The 26577-nt window shown below is 50.1% G+C and overlaps 1 protein-coding gene across 8 annotated transcripts in view; it reads left to right on the top strand.

Annotated features, from left to right (window-relative positions):
* ITSN1 (intersectin 1) overlaps positions 1-26577 on the top strand; it is a 220045-nt gene that overhangs the window by 182677 nt on the left and 10791 nt on the right. For 6 of the 8 annotated variants that reach the window (XM_043593672.1, XM_043593684.1, XM_043593675.1 and 3 more), the window contains 4 exons: positions 9966-10087; positions 11897-12003; positions 18064-18247; positions 20201-20299. In XM_043593672.1, coding sequence (XP_043449607.1) covers positions 9966-10087; positions 11897-12003; positions 18064-18247; positions 20201-20299 — 512 coding nt within the window. Of the gene's footprint in view, positions 1-450; positions 4416-9965; positions 10088-11896; positions 12004-18063; positions 18248-20200; positions 20300-26577 lie in introns of those variants that run through there. The other 2 variants (XM_043593679.1, XM_043593678.1) reach the window with 1 other exon arrangement.

Here is a 26577-nt window from a genome sequence, read left to right as displayed (position 1 = left end):
AGGCCGGATCCCACAAAGACCCACACAGGTACAGCACTTACAAGTAGCGGTGGTACCTCCTCCCCTTGTACGATTGATTGTTGTGCGACGCCCCATCTCCCCGGTAGCTTATGAACCAGAGGACAGCGCCTACCTTGCACCCTTGCATGTCGTGACCGCCCATGGCGGTCGTTCAGGAGCCCTGTGTGGACGGTCTTGCTCCTTCCTCCCCATCTAGGCTGCAAGGAAAGGACACATCGGTGCTCAGTCTCTGCGCTGCATGTGACCTCGAACCCTGCACAAAGCTGTGTGTTTGGGAAGCCACCATGGCTTAAAAGATAAATTCACGTGAGAAGACCCTGGGACTGGAAATGAGCTTAGTAGTCAAAAGAATTGTCATTCATCATTCTTATAACCGCCCTAACTACCATATATTTATGCGTGTATTTGGTTTTCTGTCTCCCCCACTAGAATGGAAGCTCCATGAAAGCAGGGACCTGAGCGCAGCTATGCAGTTGCTGGAAATGAGCAGGAAATGTCCCGGGCTCAGGTTGTCTCTTGTGTCCCACCGGGGTCAGTTTGCCAAGTTAGGAGAGACCGCAGGGGACCGGGCTATGCTTAGACCCTCGAGAAGAAAGTTCCACTGGGACGAGGAGGATGCCTGCCCCGCTGGACCGCCAGAGCTGGGTCCCGGGACCGGCCAGCCAAGGGTCACTGTCAGAGGAGACACAGCCGCCTTGACCCAGCCTGGCTACCGCCGGCCCAACAGCCTCGGGCGCCATGGACCAGACCATCCTCACAGCCAGGTCTCTCGGGAACGCGTGGGGAGAGGAACGGGGACCGGCCACCCTCGGGCCCACTCTTTGGTTTTCTTGTGGGTCTCCATCTCCCAAGACAACAAGAGCGGAGGGCTTATTCCTGATAGCAGAAGTCACCGTGCACCTGTGGACTCCGCTGTCCCATCGATTCAAGGAGGCCGATGAGCAGAGTGACCTTTTTGAGCTCTAGGCCTAGCATTGGGGGTCAGGTGGCGGCAGTGTGACCTCCAGGGACACAGCGTCAGAGGCTTGTCTGAGCTCCAGGCCATGGACGGAGGGACGGCATTCTGGGTTACAACCATAGTTCCCTTTGGACAAGCCGCTTGAGGGACCCACCTGGGTCTGGAATCGGTTCAACAATTGTGACGCTCTCGTGCTGCATGAGCCTGGACGGTTCTAGGTTCTGAATTTTGCTCCGTTTCCGCACCAGGTGTCTTGATTTCGGGGCTCCCTCTGATGGAGTGGTCCTCACTCTGGGCTGCACGTGGGAGCCTCCTGGAAGCTTCCACATGTTACAGACGCCCGGGCGGAACCCCGGCCAGGTGGATCTGATTGGTCCGGGCTACCGCAGGGACGTCGGGCCTTCTAAATCTCCTTAGGTGATTCCAAACATGCCGCCATTCTCAGGGGCCACAGCCCTCACCCAGCCTCCGTGAAGCTGCCACCGCGATCCTTCCGAAACACGGCCCGGACCTTTCCCAGCTCTGCAACCAAGACAAAAATGTAGACGTCTCACTCTGCTGTTCAAACTCCTTGACTGTACCTCCCCCCCCCCACCCCGCCAACCCGGGGTGAACTGTGTCCCCCTCCCCCACCAGATTGAAACGTTGAAGCCCTTCCCCCCAGTACCTCAGAGTATGACTGTTTCTGGAGCTGGGACCTTAAAGAGGTCATTAAGTTAAGATGAGGCCATTAGGGTGGACCCTACCTCCAATGTGAAGAGGACATTTGGACGCAAAGAGTCACCAGCAATGATTTTGTAACAGAAGAAAGGCCATGTGAGGATGCAGGGACAAGATGGCCACCTGCCCGCTAAGGAGAGAGACCTTAGAAGAAATCAGACCTGCTGGTACCTTGATCTTGGACTTGCTGCCTCCGGCGCTGTGAGACTCCATTTCTCACGTGTGAGCCCCGTGGTCTGTGGGACGTGGTTACAGCAGCGTTAGCTGACTAATACATCACCTTCCCAGCAAGGCAGGAGGCATGGTGGTTCAGAACAGTAACTCCGGGGTAGGACCCCCCCTGCCATTGATTAACTGAGGCTTTGGCAAGTCACTTAACTTCTCTGTGCCTCAGTTTCCCTGTCTGTTCAAGGGGAGAATAGGCGTAGTAGCTGCCACACGGGATTGTCGGTGAGGACTCTGTGAGTTCACGTACATGCAGCGCCTGGAACCGTGTGGCTCATGCGAGCATGCGGTGTTGACTTTCTTTACTCCCTGTTACCCCAGCATCTGCTTTCTCTCCTCACTGCTTTCTCTCTATTCCCCTTTTCTCCAACCGCTTCCTCTGCTTGGATCCCTCGCTACTTCCCCACCCGAAACTGCCATGTGCCTGATGGAGTCCAAGCCAAATCCCTGCTTCTCTGGAAGATATTCCCAGGTCCCTCTAGTCAAACCTACTGCCTCTCATTCCAATAAACATGTGTCTGTGCTTCTAACACCCCAGCCTGCTTTGTGTCCCCGAAGGATTTACTTGCGGCCGCTGCTGAGGGTCCCTGAGATACCGCAGGGTGGTGGGCATTGAAAGCAGAGGTTCAGCAAGAAAGGAAAGCAAAGGTGGTAACATCAGTGGGGCCAGGAATGAGCAAACGAGTGCACACCGTGGGATGCTCGAGGCCGCCCCAGGGATCCCAGCATCCGTTATAAAGCCATGAACGCCATGCCTTTAGTTAAAAGTGACCTATGGCAAATTAAGAGAGAACGTAGCCCTGAGAGTAATTTGATTTTTGCAAATTCTCAATAGTCATTAAACTGCCTGGCCCCCCATGTAGACTGGATTCCCCTTCTTAGAAGAATTGTTATTCTTCTGGAAGCCACCTTGACCCTTTGAAGCTACGGGGTTCATGCTGAGTGTGGCTGAATGGAAGCCCCCAGAGGGACCCAGCCGAAAGGGTCTAGTGAGTTCCCCCAGAGGGACCCAGCCGAATGGGTCTAGCGAGTTCCCCCAGACAGGCCGGAGAGGGCTGCCTGGGTTCAGTTGGACATAAGGCATCGGGGGGTCTTTGGTGCCATCAGGTGACATTCTCCCTCTCCCCACTACAGGTCCCCATGCCCACCCAGCTCCTCTAAACCCCCATGAGAATCCAGTCTTAAGGACTTCAACGCTGAGGTCTCAGGGACGGGCAGCTTGCAGTGAAGCCCTTTGTGAGTTTCCTGTGCTTTGGCCAGAACCAGAGTCTAGATGGGATGCCCGAGCCTCTGGTAGACCAGGGCTCCCCAAGGACAAGGACCCAGCCCGCCTCATTCACCGCCAAGTCCCAGCTCCAAGCACAGCGGCACAGGGGGAGCGCACAAGTTCACAGCTTAGAGAATGGGATTGTGGGGGGAGGGGGGAGGGGGGAGTGCTCTGGCCGGAGAACCTTCTTTATGTCGCATCCATTGCAGCCTTTCCTATGTGACAAGCCATCCCACATGTGCCATTCTGTCCAGGAGGTTGAAGGCAACGCAATCAGACTCATTTTCCCAGAAAAATCCAGCGTAGCCCGGCAGGGGCCACGAGAGCCACGAGGCCCCTGTTCCCTCCATTGAGGCCCGCCCTGGAGAAGGCTTCGGTGTAGACAGGAGCTCCAGCTCCAACAGGTATCCTGGTGGGCGAGGCCATTTAGCTGGAGAATTTGGGCAGAATGTCCCCCACAGACACTGGTATATCCTTTCTCTTAAAGGTGAAAAGCCATTGCCTGAGTTTCCATATTGTGGGATTTCTCGCCTGGCCCCTCTGGCATTATGCCTTCTGTGATGTCATGTACTGCCCACCTTATTGCCTTCCCGCTTCCCGCCTTATCTCCCATAGTGTCCCTGCACCTACTTGGCATACTGGCCCCACACCCCCAACATAATGGCCCCATCCTCCCTGCTGCAGAACCACCCCTCCCCCCCCCAAACACACACACACACACAAGTAGGACCTCCTCTCAGAGCCTTCCTCCCTCGGGACAAGGAGCATGTACTTCTGAGCCCTGCAGACTCTACTATCCTCGCAGACCTGCAGGAACGTTCTCCGCTGCTTGCTATTTCAAATTTAATTTCCATGTTCGCGTCTCCCTCCCAGCTGTGAGTTTCCTTGAGGACAAGGGCATTATCTTGCTCATTCCTGTGTCTCTTGGGCTTCGTAGGAACTTAATAAATATTTATTGACCATCGTAGAGTATATTTTGGCCCTTTCATAACAGGAACGAGGCCTGTTTATTTGGTTTGTCCAGTGGCCGGCTTGCTGTGGGGGCTGGTCTGGTTTTTAAAATCATGGACCTTGTTGAGAACGGAAGGAAAAGGGTTGGGAATGAGAGGGGCGATGCCCGGTTGTACCCTAAGTCCTTCTGTATGCTTTGAACTGTTTACATCGAGCGTGTGTTCATGTACTACTGTTGTAATAAAGCAATTTATTTAGATTATGCTGTTCCTATGAACGTTGTCCCATTGAGGTGACAAGATGACCTTTTTGGGTAAGATTTTCCCACGTTCTCTCCAGTGCCCCAGACTCAACTACTCTCAAAGGGGTCTCACGGCTACTCTCCACTTTGTGAATGTGTCTAACTACGCAAAATTACAAGGGACAGCACATAGATTGGGAATTTTATGTGGGCTGTAATTAGGGATCGGTTTTAAGTGCCCAGAGTCGCTTGCAATATTATTTCAGCTGCGAGTGGATTATAGTTAGTTTTAAGAATCCCTTCATCACACCGAGATGTCCGTGAAAAGTTATTTGCTCTGCTTTATTCTCTCATTTTTCCCCGGGAAAGGGAGCCAGAAAATCATGTTTATCCTGGTTCCCAAAGGAGAGAAGAACCACGTCCCTCCACCCTTAAAGAAAACTGTCTTATTTGCAATGTCTTTTCCATTTACCCCGCTCTGAATAATGGGGTTTTTAAACTCGTTTGTTTTTCTAAATATTAAATTTTCAAAGGAAGGATATTTTTTAGCTCAAAGTACCTATTTCCAGCCTGTAATGGTCTTCTTGGTCTGGCATCCAGCAGCAAGAACTTTTAAAACAGCGTCGTGTGGGTCGGTTCAGTAGCTAAAAAGACCATTCAAAGCCAACGCTGGCGGCACACAATGCTGAGACGAATCTCCCCACAAAATCTTTGCTTTTTGTTGTATGCTGGGGCCTGGAGAGACCATCTGAGCCAGCCCCCTGCCTCCAGGCAGGCTGGTAGGTGGACGGCGTGGGGTGGAATTTGTGGCGGCAAGCAGCCCAGAGTCACACGGCACCTGTCAGCTGGGTCAGCTCTGACATGGGTCCTCTGGGTGGATGGACGGGAATGCTGGAGCTGCCCGGAGCAGGAGGCCGTGCAACCTCCTCGTGTCCCCCCCTTCCATGTGCAACAGACCCCCAATTCACCCCAAACTGGCCCCGGCACCAGGGATTCTTGGACTGATAGCCTAAGTCCACTCTAGACCTTTTGCTGTTGTTCGGGCTCCGGGCTTCTTCAAAGCCGTACCACGTAGGGGAGCCAGGGGGCTCAGTCGGTTAAGAGTCGGGACCTTGACTTCAGCTCAGGTCATGATCTCACGGCTCGTGAGTTCGAGCCCCGCGTGAGGCTTTGTACTGACAACGCGGAGCCTGCTTGGGATTCTCTCTCTCCCCTCCTCTCTCTGCCCCTCCCCAACTTGCGCGCTCGCTCTCTCTCTCTCAAAATAAATAAACTTAAAACAGCAACAACAACAACCATACCATGTAAAACTTGAAGACTCAGAACTTCTGAAATCCAAAGCAAGCCATTTCCTGTTAATGTTTCCTCCCGGGTCCTTGTTTCCGACTCCTCAGTCGTTCTAAGCAAATCTGCGGGTCACTTGCACCATCCTTGCTTCAGAGCTGTCAACCTGGCCGGGCTTTCAGTTTCCAGTAATGTCAGCGTTTCTCAGTGGGGGGGCTGTTGACATTCGGGGAAGACAATTCCCTGTCCTGTGTATATTGCAGGGCATCTTAACAGCCCTGGGCCAGCCCCACCCAATCCCAGCCGGCGCCTCCAGTCATTATGACGACCAAAAATGCTTTCTCAGCCCCGGGGGCTGGGGGGCCGCACAAGCCTCAGCTTGGTGGGGGTTAGTATCCCTTCGGCCCGTGGGAACTAATACCACCCCCAGCCGAGAACTGTATGCTCTGGAGGCAGACATTTCTCCTCTTTCATTGTGAATCCTCAGCACCCAGCAGTTGGTGGCAGACTCATGACAGGACGTCGGTAAACATGTGTCCAGTGAATGAATGAATGAATGAATGAGATCCACGAACAAGCGTCAAGAGGGCCTGTGAACCCTATAAAACTGTGTGCAAAATATGTGTGTGTGTGTGTGTGTGTGTGTGTTGTACATGTGAGTTTTCTGGGGCCAGAGTTCATAGCATCCATCATGTTCTCCAAGGGAAATTGTGACTGAAAGGGATGTTCAGAGGATGGGGGCAACCAGTGTCCCCCTGATGTCCTAGCCCGATGTTTGTATCCCTGCAAACACCAGTGCACGGTGTGGGATGCGTCTAACAACTGCAGCTCTAAACAATATCCTAATATCCCCACAGCGAGGAAGGTCCTGGGCACCTGGGTGGCTCGGGTTAAGCATCTGAATTCGGCTCAGGTCACGATCTCACGGTTCGTGGGTTCGAGCCCTGCGTCGGGCTCTGGGCTGACGACTCGGAGCCCGGAGCTTGCTTCGGATGCCATGTCTCCCTCTCTCTCTGCCCCACCCCTGCCCGCGTTCTGTCTCTCTCACTCAAAAGTAAACACACATTAAAAAAAAATTTTTTTTTAAAGAAAGGAATGTCCTGAAAATTCTAGGGGAGACCCTGCTCCGTGAGAGTTCCAACAAGTCCCTGTAATGCAAGGGCTGCGTTCTGCTCTGTAATAAGAACAAGCCTTCCTCTCTCCTGGGCTCTTTGACTCATTGACAGGACAGTTTGGTGAGAATAGGTGACAAGTGAGATGTTTCCTCCCAAACTGAAGAGTGTTTCCCAGGTGGCTTTCTTAATGAAAGCCCAAGGACTTGGTGGCGTCACTCCACCACCCAAAAGCCGAAGCTCCCGCAGGGGCTCGGCAGAGGCGGGCAGAACTGAACAGAGCGAGCCATCAGGACTTGCTTCCTTCCTGAGAGCTCGCTGAGGGAGCAGTTGTTCTAATGAAGCACAGCCAACGCCCCAACCCGCAAAGAACAGCTGGACCAAGCTGGTGGCTGAGTGGAGGGCCCAAGTTCCAGATTCATCTGCAGACCTGCATGGTGGTTTGTGCCCAGCTCACGGATCTGTGGATTTATAGTTTGGCCACATTGCAGTGGCTTTGAATGAGGTCATGGGGATGGGCATGGAGAATATTAACATAAGGATGGCTCGTCCCTGCTGCTTTCCCAGCTCCCATCTGCCTGCCCATCCTCAAATTGTCCTGTTCCAGGAAGAGAATCTAAAGCATTCTAGAAAGGGCATTTGGCCAGGGGAGGGTACAAGACTGAGGACTAGAAGGACCCAGATGTGGAGCTCAGCTCTGGCACAGGAAAACGTTTGCTAAGAAGTCAGTGATATCATTCACCTCAGAGGGATCATCCTATTTGCGGAATCTTCCAGCATACAGACTAGGTCATGAGCCCCAGTCTAGGGGGAAGACTTTCTGGGGGGGAAGATGGAAACTCTGAGGAATTCCTGATAGTCCAGAGCAAGCTTCTCAAACTTTAATTTGCCTTTAAAAAAATCACCTGGAGAGCTTGTTAAATCAGATTCCTGGGCTCCAAATCCAGGTAGTCTATTCCGCAGGGGCCTGGTAATTTGCATTTCTAACAAGTTCCCTGGTGTGGCTCATGCTGCTGGTCCCGGGACCACACTTTGAGAACCACGGGGGGGCTGGCAGGTGGTTCATATTGTGCTCCATCGCGCCCCCTTGTGGGGGGAGATGGTATGAGAAAAAGCAACGGAATGGGACCCCTGCCCGCATTCCCGCCTACATCCAGGACACCTTTCAGTCTATTTTACAAATCTGGTTGTGTGTGTGTGTGTGTGTGTGTGTGTGTGTGTGATAAATGAAGAACCCCTCATAAAAAGGAGAGGAGAGACCACAGGCGTGGAACAGGTGGGCCCAGGCCTGTATGAAGGACACCCCCCAAGAAAGGGGGCTTCCCACCCCCCCCCCCGTTCCAGCGTGCCGTGTCATGAGGCAGCCTCCGCTGATAAGCGGAGAACGTTCAAAGCCAACAAAACCCTAAATAGCCAACCAGGTGAGCAGAGGCAAGGGCAGGCACCAGCTTCCGTGTGTGTCCCATCTTAGGTCAACCCGAGCCCGTTCCCTCGGGCACCTGGGGCCCCGGATGTGCCCAGCTGTCTGCAGCCGGGGCAGTTTCCCTGTCTTCGGGCTTAATGCCTCTACAGGCACACGGCAGCAGCCTGGCTCATGGACTTTACCTGGCACTGTCTGAACGCTCTCCACACCTCTCTGCCCTGTGCCCAGGCCCAGCAGGAGCCTCAGCACAGCCACCTGAGCCTCCGAGAGCCAACCTCAGGACAAGCTGATGCCCTCCTGTAGCTGGGACCCAACAACAGTAGCCGTCCGGGGTAGAGCCCAGGTTCTGGCGTCAAAGCGTCAGGCTCGAGTCTCGGCCACTGCAAAGCTAAGAGATTTGGGGTGAGGCAACCCATCAGAAGCTCCGCTTCCTTGTCTGTGAAATGGTGACGCTTCCGGAGCCTCTGTGGGCTTTGAGCACACCTGCCAGCGTAGAGCTCCTTGTGGAGCACCTGGCGTGGGGTGAGCCCTCAGGAAATACCGGCCAATTACTCCTTAGTCTTCTCTGGACATTATCGTGTCAGCAGTTTGGACGAAGGAGTGAGCTGCCTGGGTCAGTTCACTAGGCTGCCACAACAAAGGCCACACATGGGGTGGCTCAAAACAACAGAAATTTATTTTCTCACAGTTTTTTTTTTTTAATTTTTTTTTTTCAACGTTTATTTATTTTTGGGACAGAGAGAGACAGAGCATGAACGGGCGAGGGGCAGAGAGAGAGGGAGACACAGAATCGGAAGCAGGCTCCAGGCTCTGAGCCATCAGCCCAGAGCCCGACGCGGGGCTCGAACTCCCAGACCGCGAGATCATGACCTGGCTGAAGTCGGACGCTTAACCGACTGCGCCACCCAGGCGCCCCTATTTTCTCACAGTTTTGGAGGAAAGTCCAAAAGCAAAGTGTTGGCAGAGACATGTCCCTCTGGAGGCCTTGGGGGAGATTTTTTCCGTGCCTTCCTCTTCGCTTCCGATGGCGGCTGGCAATCCTCGGCGTTCCTTGGCTTGCACCTGCCTCTGTCCTTGCCTCTGTCGTCACATGACCTTCTTTCTGACCGTCTCTGTATGTCTTCCTGTAAGGACACCAGTCACATGGGATTAGAACCCACCCTAATTGAGTATGACTTCATCTCAATTTGACTCTATCTCCAGAAGCCCGATTTCTGGTCACAGTCACAGTCACAGGAACCAAGGTCATAGGTATAGGTCACAGGAACCAAGGGTTCTGAGGAACAGGAACCAAGTCACAGGAACCTAAGGTCACAGCCACAGGAACCAAGAGTTAGAACTGGAATGTGGGGGCGTCTGGGTGGCTCAGTCGGTTGAGCATCCGATTTCGGCTCAGGTCATGATCTCGCGGTTTGTGGGTTCAAGCCCTGTATCGGGCTCTGTGTATCGGGCTCTGTGCTAATGGCTCAGAGCCTGGAGCCTGCTTCGGATTCTGTGTCTCCTTCTCTCTCTGCCCCTCTCCTGCCCGTGCTCTCTCTCTCTCTCTCTCTCTCTCTCAAAAATAAACATTAAAAACATTATATATATATATAAAAAAATAACTTGAATGTGTATTAGTAGGGAACGTGATCGAACCCGTAACACTGCCCAACTCCAGTGAGGCCACAGGGACCAGCAGGCACGAGGCCCCAGGTTCTTCGCTGTGTGGCTGTATGAGCTTCCCTAGACTTGCACTAAAATGTCCCAATGGTTGTGTCTTCCAGGGTGTTCAGACTTACACCTCTTGGATATGCTGACCCCCACTGAAAGAAAGCGGCAAGGATACATCCATGAGCTCATTGTGACAGAAGAGAACTATGTGAATGACCTCCAGCTGGTCACAGAGGTAATGGCAGCTATGGGTGCCGGTGGGGGCCGGGGATACTGGCAGAGGTTGGGGAGAAGGGGGGCCTCTGTTAAGGAGGGCTGCACCCTGATTCTCAGCCTGAGAGGTTTTCTGATGTGTGGGGAGCATCTGGATGGTAAATCACACAGGAGATTTCTACCCAAGAGAAGATGGTCGAACTCTTATCCGTGGCCCTCTGAGTCATCCCCGTAGAGGGATCCGGGGGATGAATGAGTCCGTGAGGAGGTGTGTGGAAGGTGACACGTGGGCTGGGGACTGGGAGTCTAGACTCTCCTCGGAGAAGTGGGTGCTTAGCCACCAACTAGTTAATGCCATAGAGCAGGCCATGTGGTCTCCCGGGCCTCGGGGTTGGCATCTGAAAATGGCAGCCATCCAGCCAATTATCTCGAGTCATTCCTGGTGGTACATATTACCTCTGAGGAAAATCTGTTGCTGAGAATGAAGATGTTTCTTCCCAGGTCCCCGTGCACTGCCCTGTCCCAGAGGATGCCCCGTTTTGTCTCTCCTCCTGGGTGGCTGTTGAAAGGCCTGGGCCACTTGGTCCAGAAGGATGAGGAGAGGCAGAGTTGGGAACCCCCGCTTTTCAAGAAGACTTTTGTTTTTGCGCACGGGAAGTTGCCATGTTAGCAACAGGGGTTTGCAGAGCTGAATGGCAGGATCACTCTACAGTTTGAAAAACATTGTAATAGTTTTGAAACTCCTGCTCCCCCGCTGCCCCTCACCTAACAGTTGTGCAACTATCTCCTTGGACAGCCTTAACCAGGAACGTCACCACCCGCTGCCCAGTGTTGAATGGGTACAGGAGGCGGGATGGGTTACTGATCCAGGAGGCACATTCATGCATAGGAAGTCATGGTGCATACTTAGGAAAAGTGCGCCTTCCTCAAGACACTTGACTGTCACTAAATATGCAATCTAGGATGTCTAGGATGTGAATGTCACCACCTTAGATGTGGCACTTTTGTGCAGTGGTCTGGTACATGCTGGGTTCAATGTCAGCTCAAGGACTCATGAAGAATAGGGCTCCCAGGGAACAGCCTGAGCCCAGCCACATTTATTTCAAAGATGGGACAGACTGTCCCATCTCTAAAGACCTTTCAGAAGAACGCCTTGCCTCCAGTAGGAGACGATGACCTCTTTGCAGGCAGGGGCTCGCCACGTGGGGCTGGGCGGAGAGCTGTGATTACCCTGAGTCACCCAACCACGCAGAGCTTGGATCCTGGGCAGGCTCATTTCTTTTCCGGAGCCGCAGCCGGCCCCTGTACCAGCCCGGCCCAGGCCAAGGGCCCAACGGCAGAAGACATCACCCAGGCTGCTGGTTAGAGTCCCTGCTTCCTTGGGCGGCTCCCCTCCGGGTGCCCGAGGCTTGTCTATGCAACAGACGCTGTATGTGAGCCTGAAAGAGCCGCCCACACCCACGTGCATCCTGAAGCCCCCCACTTTTCCCGCCATGCCCACCCCCCACTGTGGGCAGGTAAGAGTGTTTCGACAGGCCTCCGGGCTTTATCCCGGTGGAGTTAAGGCCCGTCCTCTAGAGTTCAGCCACCCTTCCCTGTAAAACAGTGCAGAGACCTGATGGGGAACCACCCCCCCCCCCCCGCCCCGCAAACGCTCCGGTAGAGTGGGGGAGGGGCGTCTGCTGCAGAAGCTGCGGGAAGCTTCTGGGCCTCCCCACAAAGCTGCAGACGGCCCGGTCCTCTCCATGCTCTGCACAGACCTGCGTGCGTGTGTTTCAGGTGTAACGCTAACGGTTTGCTTTCTGAACTGCTTCGTTTTCTGCACCTGTAGATCTTTCAGAAACCCCTGATGGAGTCTGAGCTGCTGACAGAGAAAGAGGGTGCTATGATTTTTGTTAACTGGAAGGAGCTGATTATGTGTAATATCAAACTACTGAAGTAAGCCTCTCTCCCCTAACCCCGGCCTTGCTTCGTCCCCTCGGCTCTCACACACTAGCACCTCCGCGTGGCTTTGTCCGTGTGTCCCCTGTGCATGCCGCCCCGTGTTTCTTTCTGCCTCTTTTGCTCATTTCCACCCATAAGCACCATGATTCCTTTTCGCCCCCCCCCCCCCCCACCATGCTTCCCGCACACACACCGCCAGTTTGTCATCGCACAGAGTAAATTGCCCACTTCCTGCTTTCACTGTGGGTCTAGAGTTTCCAAAGCGAGGCCAGTCCTGGCTGCCGATCGCTGACCGGCTCCCTCCCGGGGCGTGGGGTGGCTCCCCACATGCCTGCCCGCAGGTCCGGGTCCCGTGGGCGAATACTGTTCTCTTGGGACATTCTTGGCTCCTGGGGGCGGAGAACGGTGGGTACCATTTGCTGCCCGTGGTCAGCATTTCCTCAGGTTAACTCTCTGAGAAGCTAGCCTGGAACCCCTTACATTTTATTCCCATTTTGGTTTTTCAGAGGCAGCTTCAGGGCCAGGGAGGAAGCGCTGGGTCAAGAGACCTGTCAAGGTCTTGACCAAGTCAAGAGACCTGGGTTTGGAGCCCAACTCACTGCCCAGCCTCTTTGAGCCTCGGTTTCCCCATCTGTAAACTGAGGGGGTTGGATTATGTCATCACAAAGGTCCCTTCTAAAAAGACCCCACCCCACCCCACCCCACCCCGAGGGGCCTGGGTGGCTCAGTCAGTTGAGCGACGTTGGCTCAGGTCACAGTCTCGCAGTTTGTGAGTTTGAGTCCCACATCAGGCTCCCTGCTGTCCACAGGAATCCCCCTTTGGATGCTCTGTCCCCCCTCCCTGCCCCTCCTCCTGTCTCTGCTCTCTCTCTCTTTCTCAAAAATAAATAAAAATTTAAGATAATAATAATAAAACAATACCCCAAATCTGTGCCCCGCGGGCCGTACTTTGGAACAACACTTGCTAAGAACACAGAGTAGGCCTGTGGTGATCCAGCGGGCTCGGGGGGGGGGGGGGGGGGGAAGGGCCGCCCCCCACGGGGGCCCCAGGTTGAAGCGCAGCCCCGGGAACCTGGAATCCATTCCCAATCTCCATGTTCCCGTAACTGGGAAGCGGCTAGTTCCTAAATGTGATCCCTCATTCTTGAAAAGTAATTCCACGCCCCTCCCCCCCCCCCACTTTCTTGAGTGTGTGTTTGGGAGTGGTGGGGGGATGGGGAGAGAAGTGGGCAGAAATAAAAACATGACATGTGCTCTCTCTGTGCTCTGGAAAACAAATAATCAGAGATGACCCCCAGGGGTGCTTTGAGAAAGTGTTTCCATTATCTTCCTTGAGGAGGATGCTGTAGAAGTTTCTGAATGTAGATACGGGTCGGATGCTTAGGCCTACATCTTGTTCTTGCTCTACTGGCTGTGTCTTTGGGCAAGTCGCTTACATTCTCTTGGCCTCGGTGTCCTCATCTGTAAAATGGAGATAATAATGGTACCTACCACGTAGGGTGGCTGTTAGGGGGTCTTTAGATGAAAGTGCCTGCCTGTCTTCAGTGTTGGGCTCAGCCCCCTTGCCTTGGAGCCAATGGGGCTAGTTAACCCCTGAACCTACAGGAGCTGAGCCTGAAGGGCTGGAGACAAGTTGTTTCAAAATAGCCACAAGTTTTCTGTTGAAAATATACCTACAAGTAATTTTTATTTAAGTTTACTTATTTATTTTAGACAGAGAGAGACAGAGAACAAGCGGGGGGGGGGCAGAGAGAAAGGGTGAGAGAACCCCAAGCAGGGTCCACGCAGAGCCTGATGTGGGGCTCGAACTCATGAACCATGAGATCCTGACCTGAGCCAAATTCAAGAGTTGCATGCTCACTCGACTGAGCCGCCCAGGCGCCCTTGAAAATATACCTGCAAGTTAAAACCTCTTTCCTTGGGCAGCAATCAGTGGGCGGTGGGGAGGTGGGAGATGCATCTCACGTCCCCAAGGGCCCTTGCCCCCCATGTCACCCTCCCTCCTGTCCTGTCAGGGAAACAGCAGCCCCTTCCTTGAGCTCTGTCACGGCCATCCCCTTCCTCCCGTTAGCGCTGACGTGCTCCCCAGCCCCGGAGGTGGGAATCCAGAGTGCTTACAGCTGGGAAAGCCAGGCTCAGAGAGGTCCAGTGACTTGAAGTCACACAGAAGGCAAGCCTGTGTCCCAGGCTGCTCTGTGGATGACCTACTGGAGGTTCCACCCCATCCTGCAACCGATGGAAAGAACGTGGAGCCAGGAGGTGAATGTCCTAAGTTTGTGCCTGGCCCCCAGCGCCTTCTAATTTGTTCTGGGCAGTTTCCTTGGGCAGACCCCTCTCGGACCCCTTGTCTTGGGACCTGTCAACTTGTAGGTGTGGTGCCTGCCTGGTCGGGCATGCAGGGTTATCCTGAGGAGCGAGGAGGTGAGCCATACCCCTGGCACACTGTCAATCATGTCAGACATGCCTGCACAGCACCGTCTTCCTGCCATCACAGTGTCCCTGTGCTCTGTCCCCTTCCTCCGATGACCCGATCAGTTAGCTTGGGTGAACTAATGTTTTTATATCCTAGATAAAATATTTAATAGGAGCCTTCTGGGGATCTGATTTCTTTCGTTTTTTTTTCCCCCTTTTCTATGTCACTATGAAAAATTTTAAACAGAAAAATGAAAAGAAGTATAAGGTGAACGCCCGTATTGTGGATTGTATAGTGAACATCTTGCTACATTCCTTTGCTGCGTAGACTTGATTTCTCCTGCAAAAGATTAACCCCAATGATGGGGGGATTTGGGGGGCCCCTGCAGGCTAGAAGAGGAAGGCTTTTTTGGACAAAGAGACTGTAAGGCAGCAATCCCTGCAAGGCCACATATCTGCCACTCCCGATCCAAGGGCCAGCGACTCCTTGAACTTGGGGTGGGAGGGGGAAGGACATGGGATTTAGGAGACAGATAAATAAGAAACAAATACAATGAAAATAAAGGGGTGCTAACTGGGACATAGGGCTTCCTACTAATGATGCCTCTGGTTGGGGGTCAGAGCGGATGGTTTGTTCTCTTGCTGGTGAGTGGAGAGCTGTGAAATTTGCTTTTAAGAAACAGAGTAGGACGGAAAGATCTAGAACGTTTTTTTTTGTTTTTTTTTTTTAATTTTTTTTTTCAACGTTTTTATTTATTTTTGGGACAGAGAGAGACAGAGCATGAACGGGGGAGGGGCAGAGAGAGAGGGAGACACAGAATCGGAAACAGGCTCCAGGCTCCGAGTCATCAGCCCAGAGCCTGACGCGGGGCTCGAACTCACGGACCGCGAGATCGTGACCTGGCTGAAGTCGGACGCTCAACCGACTGCGCCACCCAGGCGCCCCTAGAACGTTTTTATGTTAAGAGTGGGCACAGGCCCCTGAGTATAGCTGTCAGAAGTGATAGAAGGGACGCAGAAGTGACATAGGGCTGTGCAAACCAGGTGTTAGGGACTGTTTTTTGTGTATTTTTTAAAATGTTGTAAAGTTTATTTCTTTTGAGAGAGACAGAGAGAGTGCGAGTGGGGGACAGGTAGAGACAGAGAGAGGGAGAGAGAATCCCAAGCAGCCTCCGCCTGGAGGGAGGGAACTTGGGGCTGGGGGCGAGGCCTGGAGGAGAGGCCGGAAGCGGAGACAGGGAGAGAAGTAGAGGACTGTGGAAGGAGAGAAGTGGAGAGAAACCTGGCCGGAGGGCAGGAGCTGCTTCCGGAGGAAGGACGGGGCCTGCGCAGAGCAGCTCGGGAGTGGAGGCGGGTCTGGACGCTGTGTCTATTGTCTCACGCTCAGTGCTCAGGGACCTGGAGCTCCGGGGTCACAGGTCACACCTCCTGGGTTCAAGGGCTGCTCCCGTCAGTATTAGCTGTGTGAGTTTGGTCAGGTCTCTCGGTTTCCCTAGGCCTCAGGTGTGCCAACAGCCAATAGGGAGAGTTAGCAGTACACATGAGAGTGTTTGTTTGATACGTAAAGGACGTATTAATGAATGCAAGCTCTGTTGACCATGTGCTTGCTCTGCGGACCTCAGAGGGTCGGGAGTGCTAATTCATCCAGCAAACACCGAGTGCTCTTTGAAATGTCCATTAGCTGATTGCTTATCAGCCGTTCACGGCCTCCACCCAGTAAACCTTTAGATGAGATTACAAACCAGCTCACCAAAGGGCAGAGCTGTGGCAGTTGAGTCACGTGACCCGGGAGCCTGGTGACACCCTCTGTTCAAACCCATTCAGGCCCAGTCCTGCCTGTGCGGTAGAACATCCCAGAAGGAGACCCACGAGTGAACCTAACAGGTGCCTGGTCCATAGTAGGAGCCTGGTTTTAGGCCTGGCCCCTAGGTGGACAACTCGAGTCTGCAAGTGTGGGGTTCCAGAACCCAGGCGTTGGTTTAACCTCTTCACGACAATGCCCATCTTTCTTCTTTTCTCCTTTCCTTGTCTTCTCCATTATTATTTTTTTTAAGGGGGTGGGGGAGGGGGTGGTACTTTTATTCTCTTAGAGAAAGATTCTTTTGCTCCTCCTCATAGGAAATGATGGAGTGATGGAATTTCTTCCACTGTCCATCCATAACCAGTTTGTAACATGGTTATTCAGGGCTCTGGTCCCCCAGAACTGGAGGTGACATCATCCCCAATGAGCAATTTGAGGAAATTTCTACACGTTGGGAGATATTCCATACCAACCCCCTCAATGAGCAATGGCCATTTGCCTATTCTGAGGGTATCAGGCTGCCACCCCTCCCCCCAAGCTGCCAGTGTTGACGGGCATCTCTCCCTACAAGGGCATCTGCAGAGAGAGAATTACTAATTGTTCAGACCACATAATTTATTTTCCCTAAAATTTCTCTCCCTGACTTGTTTGCCCAGTCCAAGGATTATCCCTTTAGCCAAAAATGTAGGAGAAAGAAAATAATGTGATGTGAAGTTTTTAAAGCCTAATGCTAATATTGCAAAGCTTCCTTGGAATTCTATAGCTTTATCCTTACCTCAGGGCTTCTCTAACATGGCCATGAAAACAGCCAAAGGTTATGTGAAAATCATATATTGTACCATTCTGTTTCATCCATCCATCCATCCATCCATCCACCCATTCACCCATCCATCCATCCATCCATCCATCATCATTGGGGTAGGCAGAACACATTCATGCCTCATGTTGTGGTCCTGCCGTCAGGGTGCATTGCTATCCTTGCTGGCTAGAAGCCCAGTGATATGTCCTCTAGAGGCTGGTGTTAGGAGTTCTCATATTGGAGTTGGAAGGTTGGGATGCACAGTCCTGGCTCTCATGGCCCTGAACACTCAGGCTGCAGCTGGACCCCAGAACAAACCTTTCCCAGTCCCATCAGTCTCTCCTCAGCCTCCAGGATGTGAATTGTGTGGGTTCATTGGTCCATTCTCATATAAACAGGCTTCTCTTTTCAGAACCCCGTAATCCAGTCAATTTCAAATTAGCCACAGCAATGAAGCAGTGAATGACACAGATAGTCCAGACAATCATTTGTACCTGGCTTTGGTGACATAATGGGATTATTTTTCTGTGGCAGTTGATTTTTACCATCTTAATTATGTTAAGTTCAGTCTGAAAATGAGCCTTCATGTCCCTTGGCAACAGTAGCCTCCCTTGGGTGGCACTGGTCCGGAATCAGACTCAGTGCTGGGGCCACAGTGGCCTGGGACTTTGACCACAGATCGTCTATGAAGTGAGACATCAACACAGAGATCCTGTCTGAGTTACTAAATAACTGATTCCGTATTTCTCCATGAGAAAAATACTATTTTTCATGCTGACTCGTTCAGCAAAGATTTCTTTGAAAAGTTTTTATTCCTAAGAACCAGCCAACAGCCATCATGCCAGAGAAAAATGGCCCAGTGATACCTCTCTGTAGCACTAGACTCATTTCTTTTCTGTTCCTTGTCTCCCCAGTAGATCCTTTAGTGGCCCTGGGTCTGTGCCCCTCACACACATTCTGTTTCTGTACAACCTAGAAGGGCACCATGTCACCGTTGGCTGAGGGTAAAGGCAGGGGGCTCACTTCTCACGTTCCCGTGCAGAGCGCTGAGAGTCCGCAAGAAGATGTCTGGGGAGAAGATGCCTGTGAAGATGGTCGGCGACATCCTGACCGCCCAGCTGCCGCACATGCAGCCCTACATCCGCTTCTGCAGCTGTCAGCTCAATGGGGCTGCCCTGATCCAGCAGAAGACGGACGAGGCCCCGGACTTCAAGGAGTTTGTCAAAGTGAGGAGCCCAGGCTGAGCCGAGCCCCGGCCCCTGAGTGGTTGTCGCAGGACGGCTGGGGGTGCGAGGAGCGAAGTCAAGCCTGCAAGCTCATTCCTGCTAAAAGCCAACAGGACTCAGGTCTTGGCTGAGCAACAGGGGTGATGTGGGCTGACAGGTGTGGCTGTGACCCAAGGGACGGACGTGGAGAGGAGGGGCCAGCCCTGCGCCCGGCAGCTCTGATCTGTGGTCCAGGAGTGTTAGTGGTGTTGTTTGGATGCAGGTTTTAATCTTCTGTCTCATTTGTCAGGCCCAGCACGGCTGGCGCCCCTCAGGGTTCCTATTCTGTTTGACCTGAGCACCCCAGTTCTTTGCTGCAGAGGGAATGGCCAGGAATCCCAGTGGACCCTTTGTTCCTTTTCTAATTTGTTCTTGTTGATGGCCTCAAACCCTAAGAAGCCTGTGGGGGTGACTGTGGGATGCAGGACGTCTACCTTGGGGATAAGGGGATCTCGAGAGCCATGTGTCCACCAAGGGACGTCTGGGGAGGTGGGCCCCGTGCTGCTGGAGGCCCCAGGCCCTGGGACTTGGCATTGACTGGGGTAGGTCCCTGCTGGCCCCACTGGCCCACTCAAACAGCCCCCACGTCTCCCAGAGAAAAAACCATAGGAAGAGAATCAAATAATTTCTGCTAAACAGTTACATTTTAGGGAATAGACCAGTAACACTAATGGTAGGCTTATCTTTGTACCTTGTGCATTTGGGGGCAGACCATTCCCTCTGGCCCAATAATCGTGTTTGTGGAATCATCACTGTGAGGTACAAGGGTGTTCCCTCCTTGACCATTGCATCATATGATGCTTGTTCTTTCTTGTTCCCCTGGTGTTTCTCAACATGAAATGCTTTGATTTGCTATCCAGTGAATCGGGACATTCTAAAGTCATTCAAAGGGGAGAAATTTCGGTAAGAAGTGGGCCCAGGGTGGTCTAGAGACTGGAGAGCAGATGCTCGGCCACCTGGGGTTTCAGCCAAGGGCCAGTCCTCCCTGGGCACAAGGCAGGATGAATTCATCACTGGATGCACTTGAACTTGAGGGAAATGCTGACACCACCCAGGGCAGGGGGCTTACTTCCGTTCCCTGATCACCTCCCCTCACCCCATCCCTGAGGGGGTTTGACGTGCCCTTGCCAGGTGTGAGGTGTTCCTGCAGTGATGATGTCCACGTCTGGAGCGGATTCAGACACTGACAGTTGGGGCCCAGGTCACGGCAGCCGCCTGTTTCTAAGGCTTTGTTAAACCTGACCAATGCCTTTGAAAGCTGAGTCACCATGTTATCCCTGTGACTTATGGATGGGATCATCTTTTGGGGGTAAAAGGACTCTTTCCCCCAGTTGAGTTGAAAAAAGGGACAGGTGGTCTAGGGTGGGGACAACTTTCAGGACTTGAGATTGCAGTCCTCACCCCTCATGTCTCAGCTCCACTGTCCTTGCCTGCCTGGGGCTCCCACAGGGATGTGCAGGCTGCATCTGAATCAGACAACGCGATTCAGCCCTTGGGCCATCTCTGGGACTTAAGGGGAATTTTTATTCTAATTCTACAGTCTTGTGTCTCTTCTTATTCCTGGGACTGTTATAAAGCTCTGGCAGATATCCAGAAGAAATATCCTCTGTAAAGTCAGAATCTCATCTCTGTAAGGGAGGAATTGTATGTCCCAGGGAGGGTGTGCTGACTCTGGAGACCAGGAGTTAACCCTGGTGGCTGAGTCACGTCTACTGGTGTCCAGTGTCCATCTGGAACGTGTCTCATCCTGGACCAGGATAATGAGTCAGGCCCCTCCAACTCCAGGCTCCTCAGTTCTGGTCCAGATAAATGAGACAACGTGATGGGTGGGGAGTCCGCAATAACATCAGTGTTGATGTCACTGACTCGGTTTTGCAGATTTCTTAGGTGCATTTAAAACATCTCTCATTTCAGAGACTGGCAATGGACCCTCGATGTAAAGGGATGCCACTCTCTAGTTTTATACTGAAGCCAATGCAACGGGTAACAAGATACCCACTGATCATTAAAAATGTAAGTAGCCATCTCACCTTTTCGAGCAGAAGAATGCTTGCTCAGCATTTCAGGGGTCACGGGCAAGTTCCCCAGCCAACGCACCTAGTATCTGTTGTTATCAAATCATACACCAATGGGCTGTTGGAAGCATCTGCTTGGTAACTCAGAAAGAAAAGCTGTTTATTGTGAAAAGAGCTAATGAGACACAGTCTTCAGCTGTGATACCAAGTGGCTTTTACCCTATAAGTTGGAAAAAGGGAGCTCAGGTCTTGGTCCTTTTCCCAATCGAGGTGTAATGCCTTCGTGCCTTGATTTTCCCACCAAGAAAAAGAAAGAAACGCAATGCCGACCACCCATCCTCAGGAAGCCATTGTGAAGCCACCTCGCAATGTCTCCATCTCCAATGTGAGGGAGCAGACTCCGACATCCTCTGAGCCTGTGATTATATAACCACAGGGGGGCTAGCTCCTGGAGACGGGCTTTAGATTTGGTTCCGTTTAGTGGAGACTTTAGACGCCCAGATCTGGGCACTGGTGTGCTCATTGCGATTGGGGTGTTATTGCCATTTGAGTCTCTCAAGTGGTAGAGTCAGGGAATATATGTATGTATTATATTCATACACACATACTGACATATATGTAAGTGTACACACATACGTTTATATTTATGTCTAGATCAATCCATGTATCTAAAAATGCATATTAAAACCTATGAGTTGACACTGATACCTCCTGTTCTAATCTTTAGCCACCGAATTTATTCTAACCTTCCCCCTTTCTATACTTATAACTTTTCTATGAGAAACCTGCCTCGCATTATCCTCAGTATGTTTAGTAATTGTCTCAAGCTCTTTATAGTAACACATCTCCCTCCGGTCTCCTCAGTTCAACCCCAGCTTGAGGCCACAAAATACACTCTGGCCACCTTGGCTGAATTAAATGATTAGATTGGAAGCAGCCTTCGACCTACTATCTCCTCTCTTCCAACTTGACTGTTACTATTTAACTACCTCAGTACTTCTGTTTACTTCCCCCAATATTTAATTGCACATTGGAGTTGGAAACAGCCTTTTCAAATAGGTGTTTTAGATCTAGCCAGTGAGGAGAGGGGGACAAAAACAAGAAAAGAACTGAGAGTCATACATATTAAAGAGGAAAGAACAAATTATAGTTATTTGCAGAAATGTGCTTGCTGCCCTTTCAAGGGCCTGAGAATGAACTGAAAAATAGTGGAGCTAAGAAGAGATTTTTAAAAGGTAGTCAGTTATAATACATATGAAAAACCATCAAAGTACTAAGATGAACTGTTTTTTATGAGACTGAGGTGGAGAAATTCTTAGCATGGCACTAAGAAAAGAAAGGTAAAGGATTTAGAGTTGCAGCAACTTAAAAAAATATTTTAGTCTGGATGGTCCTTAAGTAGAGCAAATAAATTGTGATAGATCTGTACTATGAAAATATTTTTAAAAATAGAGACTTCTTTGAATTAGCATGGAATGACATCCAGAAAATGCTATTAAGTTAAAAAAAAAGGGGGGGGAGGGGGGCACCTGGGTGACCGACTCTTGATTTCAACTCAGACCTTGGTCTCAGGGTTGTGAGTTCAAGCTCCGCTTTGGGCTCCACACTGGGCATTAAGCCTACTTAAAACAAAACAAAGCAAACCAAAACAACACCTTTCATGAGTAATCCTACCGTGTGGTTCATTTTGCAAAACAGAGGACAAGCTCTATGTGTGATTATTAAATATGTGCAGAGCATCCAAAAGTAGTTAAAGGGATGCCCTTCAGTCTGTTATCTCTTGGGTAGGATAGTGAAAGGCAACTTTCACGTTTGCTCTGTGTACTTCTGTATTGTTTGAATCTTGCAAATCAGGAATGTGTCAATATATTATTTGTAACAATATTTTTCTTAAAAATTTTCTGTGTGACAAAATATAATGAACAACATCAAAAGACAAATGACAGATGGAACCTGGGTAAATATATTTCAGACTGTATGTAAGTGGGTGCTGAAATATACATAGATGACCTACCTGTATCTCTGTATTTATCTATGTGTCTACCTATCCTCTAAGTAAGGCAACTTACAGCTCAAAAGGAAAAAGATAAATACTCCAGCGGGAAAATAGGTAAAATATACAGCTAGATATTTCTGGGAGGCAGTGCAGAATAGCAGTAAGGAACACAGTCAGGAGACAGGCTGCTTGGGTTTGAATCTCAGTCTCCACTGCTGTATACCCTTGGGTTAAGTTACTTAACCTCTTTGGGCGTCGGATGCCTTATCTGTACATTAGGAACACTAATACTACCTACTGCAAAGAGTTGTGAGAATTAACCAAGTTAGTATATGTAAATGTACCAAATTTAAATTAACTAGTAATAAAAGAGATGCATGGCCACACAAGAAAATACCTTGCTTTGGGCTTGCCAGATAGGCATATATTGAAAAGATTGTAGGTCAACAGTGTTGACAAAAATGCTGCTTGAAGGTAAAGTCGTTCAGGCTCTTGGAAGGTGTTGGACAGATCAAACTGCACATTCTCTTTGGCTCAACACTTCCACCTCTAGGAATTTGTCCTAAAAAAAATAATCAGAGAAACATTTAAAAATTAGGAACAACATGAATTTTTATGGGAAGGGAACTATTTAAATGACTTGTAGTTCATCCTTACAACGATGCATCATAGAATCCTTAAAAATGATAGCATAGGTCCACAGGATATGGACATCAAATGATATTGTGTAACTGCTATTAAGTGGGGGGAGAAACAGTGTGCAAAATGGCACAGTGTGGTATGGTAGCATGATTTAATTTTTACTTTCTAAAAAGTTGTGTGTGTGTGTCTGTGTGTGTGTGTGGGGTGTGTATGTGTAGGCAGAGCATTTAACTAATATACAGACAGAAGTTCTCTCCAGATGGGGAGATTATGGGTGATTTTTTAGGTTCTTTTTTTTTATTTCAAAAAAAATTAAAAAAAATTTTTTTAATGTTTATTTACTTTTGAGAGACAGAGCATTAGCGGGGGAGGGGCATAGAGAGAGGGGGACACAGAATCCGAAGCAGGCTCCAGCCCCGAGCTGTCAGCACAGAGCCTGACGCGGGGCTCGAACTCACGAACTGAGATCATGACCTGAGCCGAAGTTGGACACTTAACCGACTGAGCCATCCAAGTGCCCCTTAAAAATTTTTTTTTTACATTTATTTATTTTTGAGAGAGAGAGAGACAGAGCACAAGTGGGTGGGGGGGAACAGAGAGAGAGAAGGAGACACAGACTTCAAAGCACGCTGCAGGCTCAGAGCTTTCAGCACAGAGCCCGACTTGGGGCTTGAACTCATAAACTGTGAGATCATGACCTGAACCAAAGTCAGACGCTTAACCAACGGAGCCAACCGGGCACCCCAAGTTCTTTATAACTTGCTGAATTTTCTGAATTCTGAATATTGTACAATATTACAGAAAAATCAATAAGGCCATTTCCATTTTGAAACAAAACAAAGCAAACTGTTAGAATTAATAAGTAAGTTCAGTGAAGTTGCAGGATACAAAATCAATACACAAAAATCTGTTGCATTTCTATACACTTATAATGAACTATTGGAAAGAGAAATTAAAGAAACAGTCCCATTTACAATTTCATCGACAAGAATAAAACACCTATGAATAAATTGAACCAAGGAGTTGAAAGATCTGTGTATTGAAAGCCGTAAGACATTAGTGAAAGAAATTATAGAAGACACAAATAAATGGAAAGATATTCCATGCTCATGGATTAGAAGAATTAATGTAGTTAAAATATCCGTTCTGCCCCAAACAGCATACAGATTCAATGAAAGCCCATTCAAAATTCCAACATTTTTCACAGAAATAGAACAATTCTAAAACTTGGAGCCATAAAAGACCCAAATAGCCAAAGCAATCTGGAGGAAGAAAAACAAAGCTGGAGTCATCACACTCCCTGATCGCAAACTATATTACAAAGCTATAATAATTAAAAAAAAACAGTATGGTACTGGCATTAAAAACAGATACATAGATCAGTGGAATAGAATAGAGAACCCAGAAATAATCCCATGCATATATGGTCAATTAGTTTACAATAAAGGAGCCAAGAATATATAATAGAGAAAGGACAGTCTCCTTAATAAATGGTGTGTGTGTGGGGGGGGGGGGGATGCACCTGGGTGGCTAGGTCAGTTAAGTGTCTGATTTTGGCTCAGGTCATGATCTCAACAGTTCGCGAGTTTGAGCCCCACATCAGGCTCTCTGCTGTCAGTACAGAGCCCGTTTCAGATCCTCTGTCCACCCCACTTTCTCTGCCCCTCCCCTGTGCACAGCCTTCCAAAAAATAAACATTATTAAAAAATTAAATCAATCAATCAATCAATCAATCATGTTGGGAGAACTGGACAGCCACATGCAAAAGAATGAAACTGGACCAATGTCTTACACCGTACACAAAAATTAACTCAAAATGGATTAAAGACTCGGATGTAAGAGCCCAAACCATAAAACTCCCAGAAAAAAACAGGTGGCAATCTCCTTGACAATGCAAATAGGTCTTGGCAATGATTTTTAAAAATCTGACGCCAAAAGCAAAAGTAAACAAATGGGACAACAGGAAACGGAAAAGCTTCTGCACAACAAAGGAAACTGTCAACGAAATGAAAGGGCAACCTACTGAATGGGAGAAAATATTTGCACATCAAAAATCTGATAAGGGGCTAGCATCCAAAGTATATAAAGAACTCATACGACTCATATAATAGCAAACAACAAAACAAAACAAAACAAAAAAACAAAAAAACCTCCCACAAACAATCCGATTTATTTTTTTTTATTTAAAAAAAAATTTTTTTTTCAACGTTTATTTATTTTTGGGACAGAGAGAGACAGAGCATGAATGGGGGAGGGGCAGAGAGAGAGGGAGACACAGACCTCCCAAGCTCACAGATACAGATGACAGATTGGTGGCGGCCGGAGGCAGGGGTAGGCGGTGGCATAAATGGGTAACCTGTTTTTGTTTTTTTGTTTTGTTTTGTTTTTAGTTCAAATAAATTGAAGAAGAAAAAAAAGGAAAGCAAAACGAAACAAAAACAAAGACAAATGAATTCACACAAGCCAGCTGTGTGGGCTCCCAGTCTAGCACTGTAATCCTCAGACTGGGCTGCATGTTAGAATCACCTGGAGAGCTCTAGAAAATTCCTACGCCGGAGTCCCACGCCCCCAGGGATATGGTCAGGGATGACAACAGGAGTTTCCAAAGGGATCCTGACCTCAGCCGGGATTTGGCCTGGAGGGTGGGGCCCTTGTTGGAGATGATCGGTGGCCACACGGGACCCAGAATGTGCATTTTTCTCAAGTTAGGGGCTTACCTAGGACTTTAAGCCGAAGTGTACCTTTGAGATGAGATATTATTCGAGGTTAGGTCCATTTGAATTATTTGTGTTTGGACAAAGCCTCGGTAGGTACACCCGATGATAATCGTTCCCTTTTACTGAGCACCTTCCAAGGGCCAGGCACTTTGCAAAGTACTTTACTGTATCAAATCACTGAGTCCTCCAATCTTATAAAGGAGGTGCTGTTAAAGTTTTTTTTAATGTTCATTTATTTCTGAGACAGAGAGAGACAGAGCATGAGTCTGGGAGGGGCAGAGAGAGAGGGAGACACAGAATCGGAAGCAGGCTCCAGGCTCCGAGCTGTCAGCACAGAGCCCGACGCGGGGCTCGAACTCACGGATTGTGAGATCATGACCTGAGCCGAAGTCGGTCGCTTAACCAACTGAGCCACCCAGGCGCCCCCAAAGGAGGTGCTGTTAGCATCCCTACGTTCCATATGAGGAAATTGTGGTTCAGAACATTTACGGGACTGACCCATAGCATGCCTGGTCAGTCGCAGAGCAGAGATTTTAATGCAGGAGGTGGAGCCCTAGGACTGGCACTCTTAACCGCTGGCCTCGAGGGTTCTACCCAGAAAAAGGCACATTTGCTCAGACGTACCCCTTTGCACGCTGGTCCAGAGGTGCGCAGGTTGCTGCAGCTGTGCACGGACCCAGGAAAAGAGCCATTTTCCAGGGAGAAATCCACGTGGGGTGTATAATGCGCTCGCTGCAGCCACTGCCCCTCCTCATACCAAAGTATGAATAATGTGGGCGCCCCCTGCCTCCCGAGGGGCCCTGGCCAACAAGGAGTGGCCGTCACGCTCACGTCATTGCTGCAGTTGGGTGCTCAGAGCTGCGGTTTCTCATGTGAGCACCCATCAGGAAAGGTCCAGGCCCTCCTGTGCTGGGCCCCCCA

Source organism: Prionailurus bengalensis, chromosome C2 (genome assembly GCF_016509475.1).
Source record: "Prionailurus bengalensis isolate Pbe53 chromosome C2, Fcat_Pben_1.1_paternal_pri, whole genome shotgun sequence".
Lineage (NCBI taxonomy): Eukaryota > Metazoa > Chordata > Mammalia > Carnivora > Felidae > Prionailurus > Prionailurus bengalensis.
Note: the sequence above shows the minus strand (reverse complement) of the source record. Positions and strands in the feature narration are given on the sequence as shown.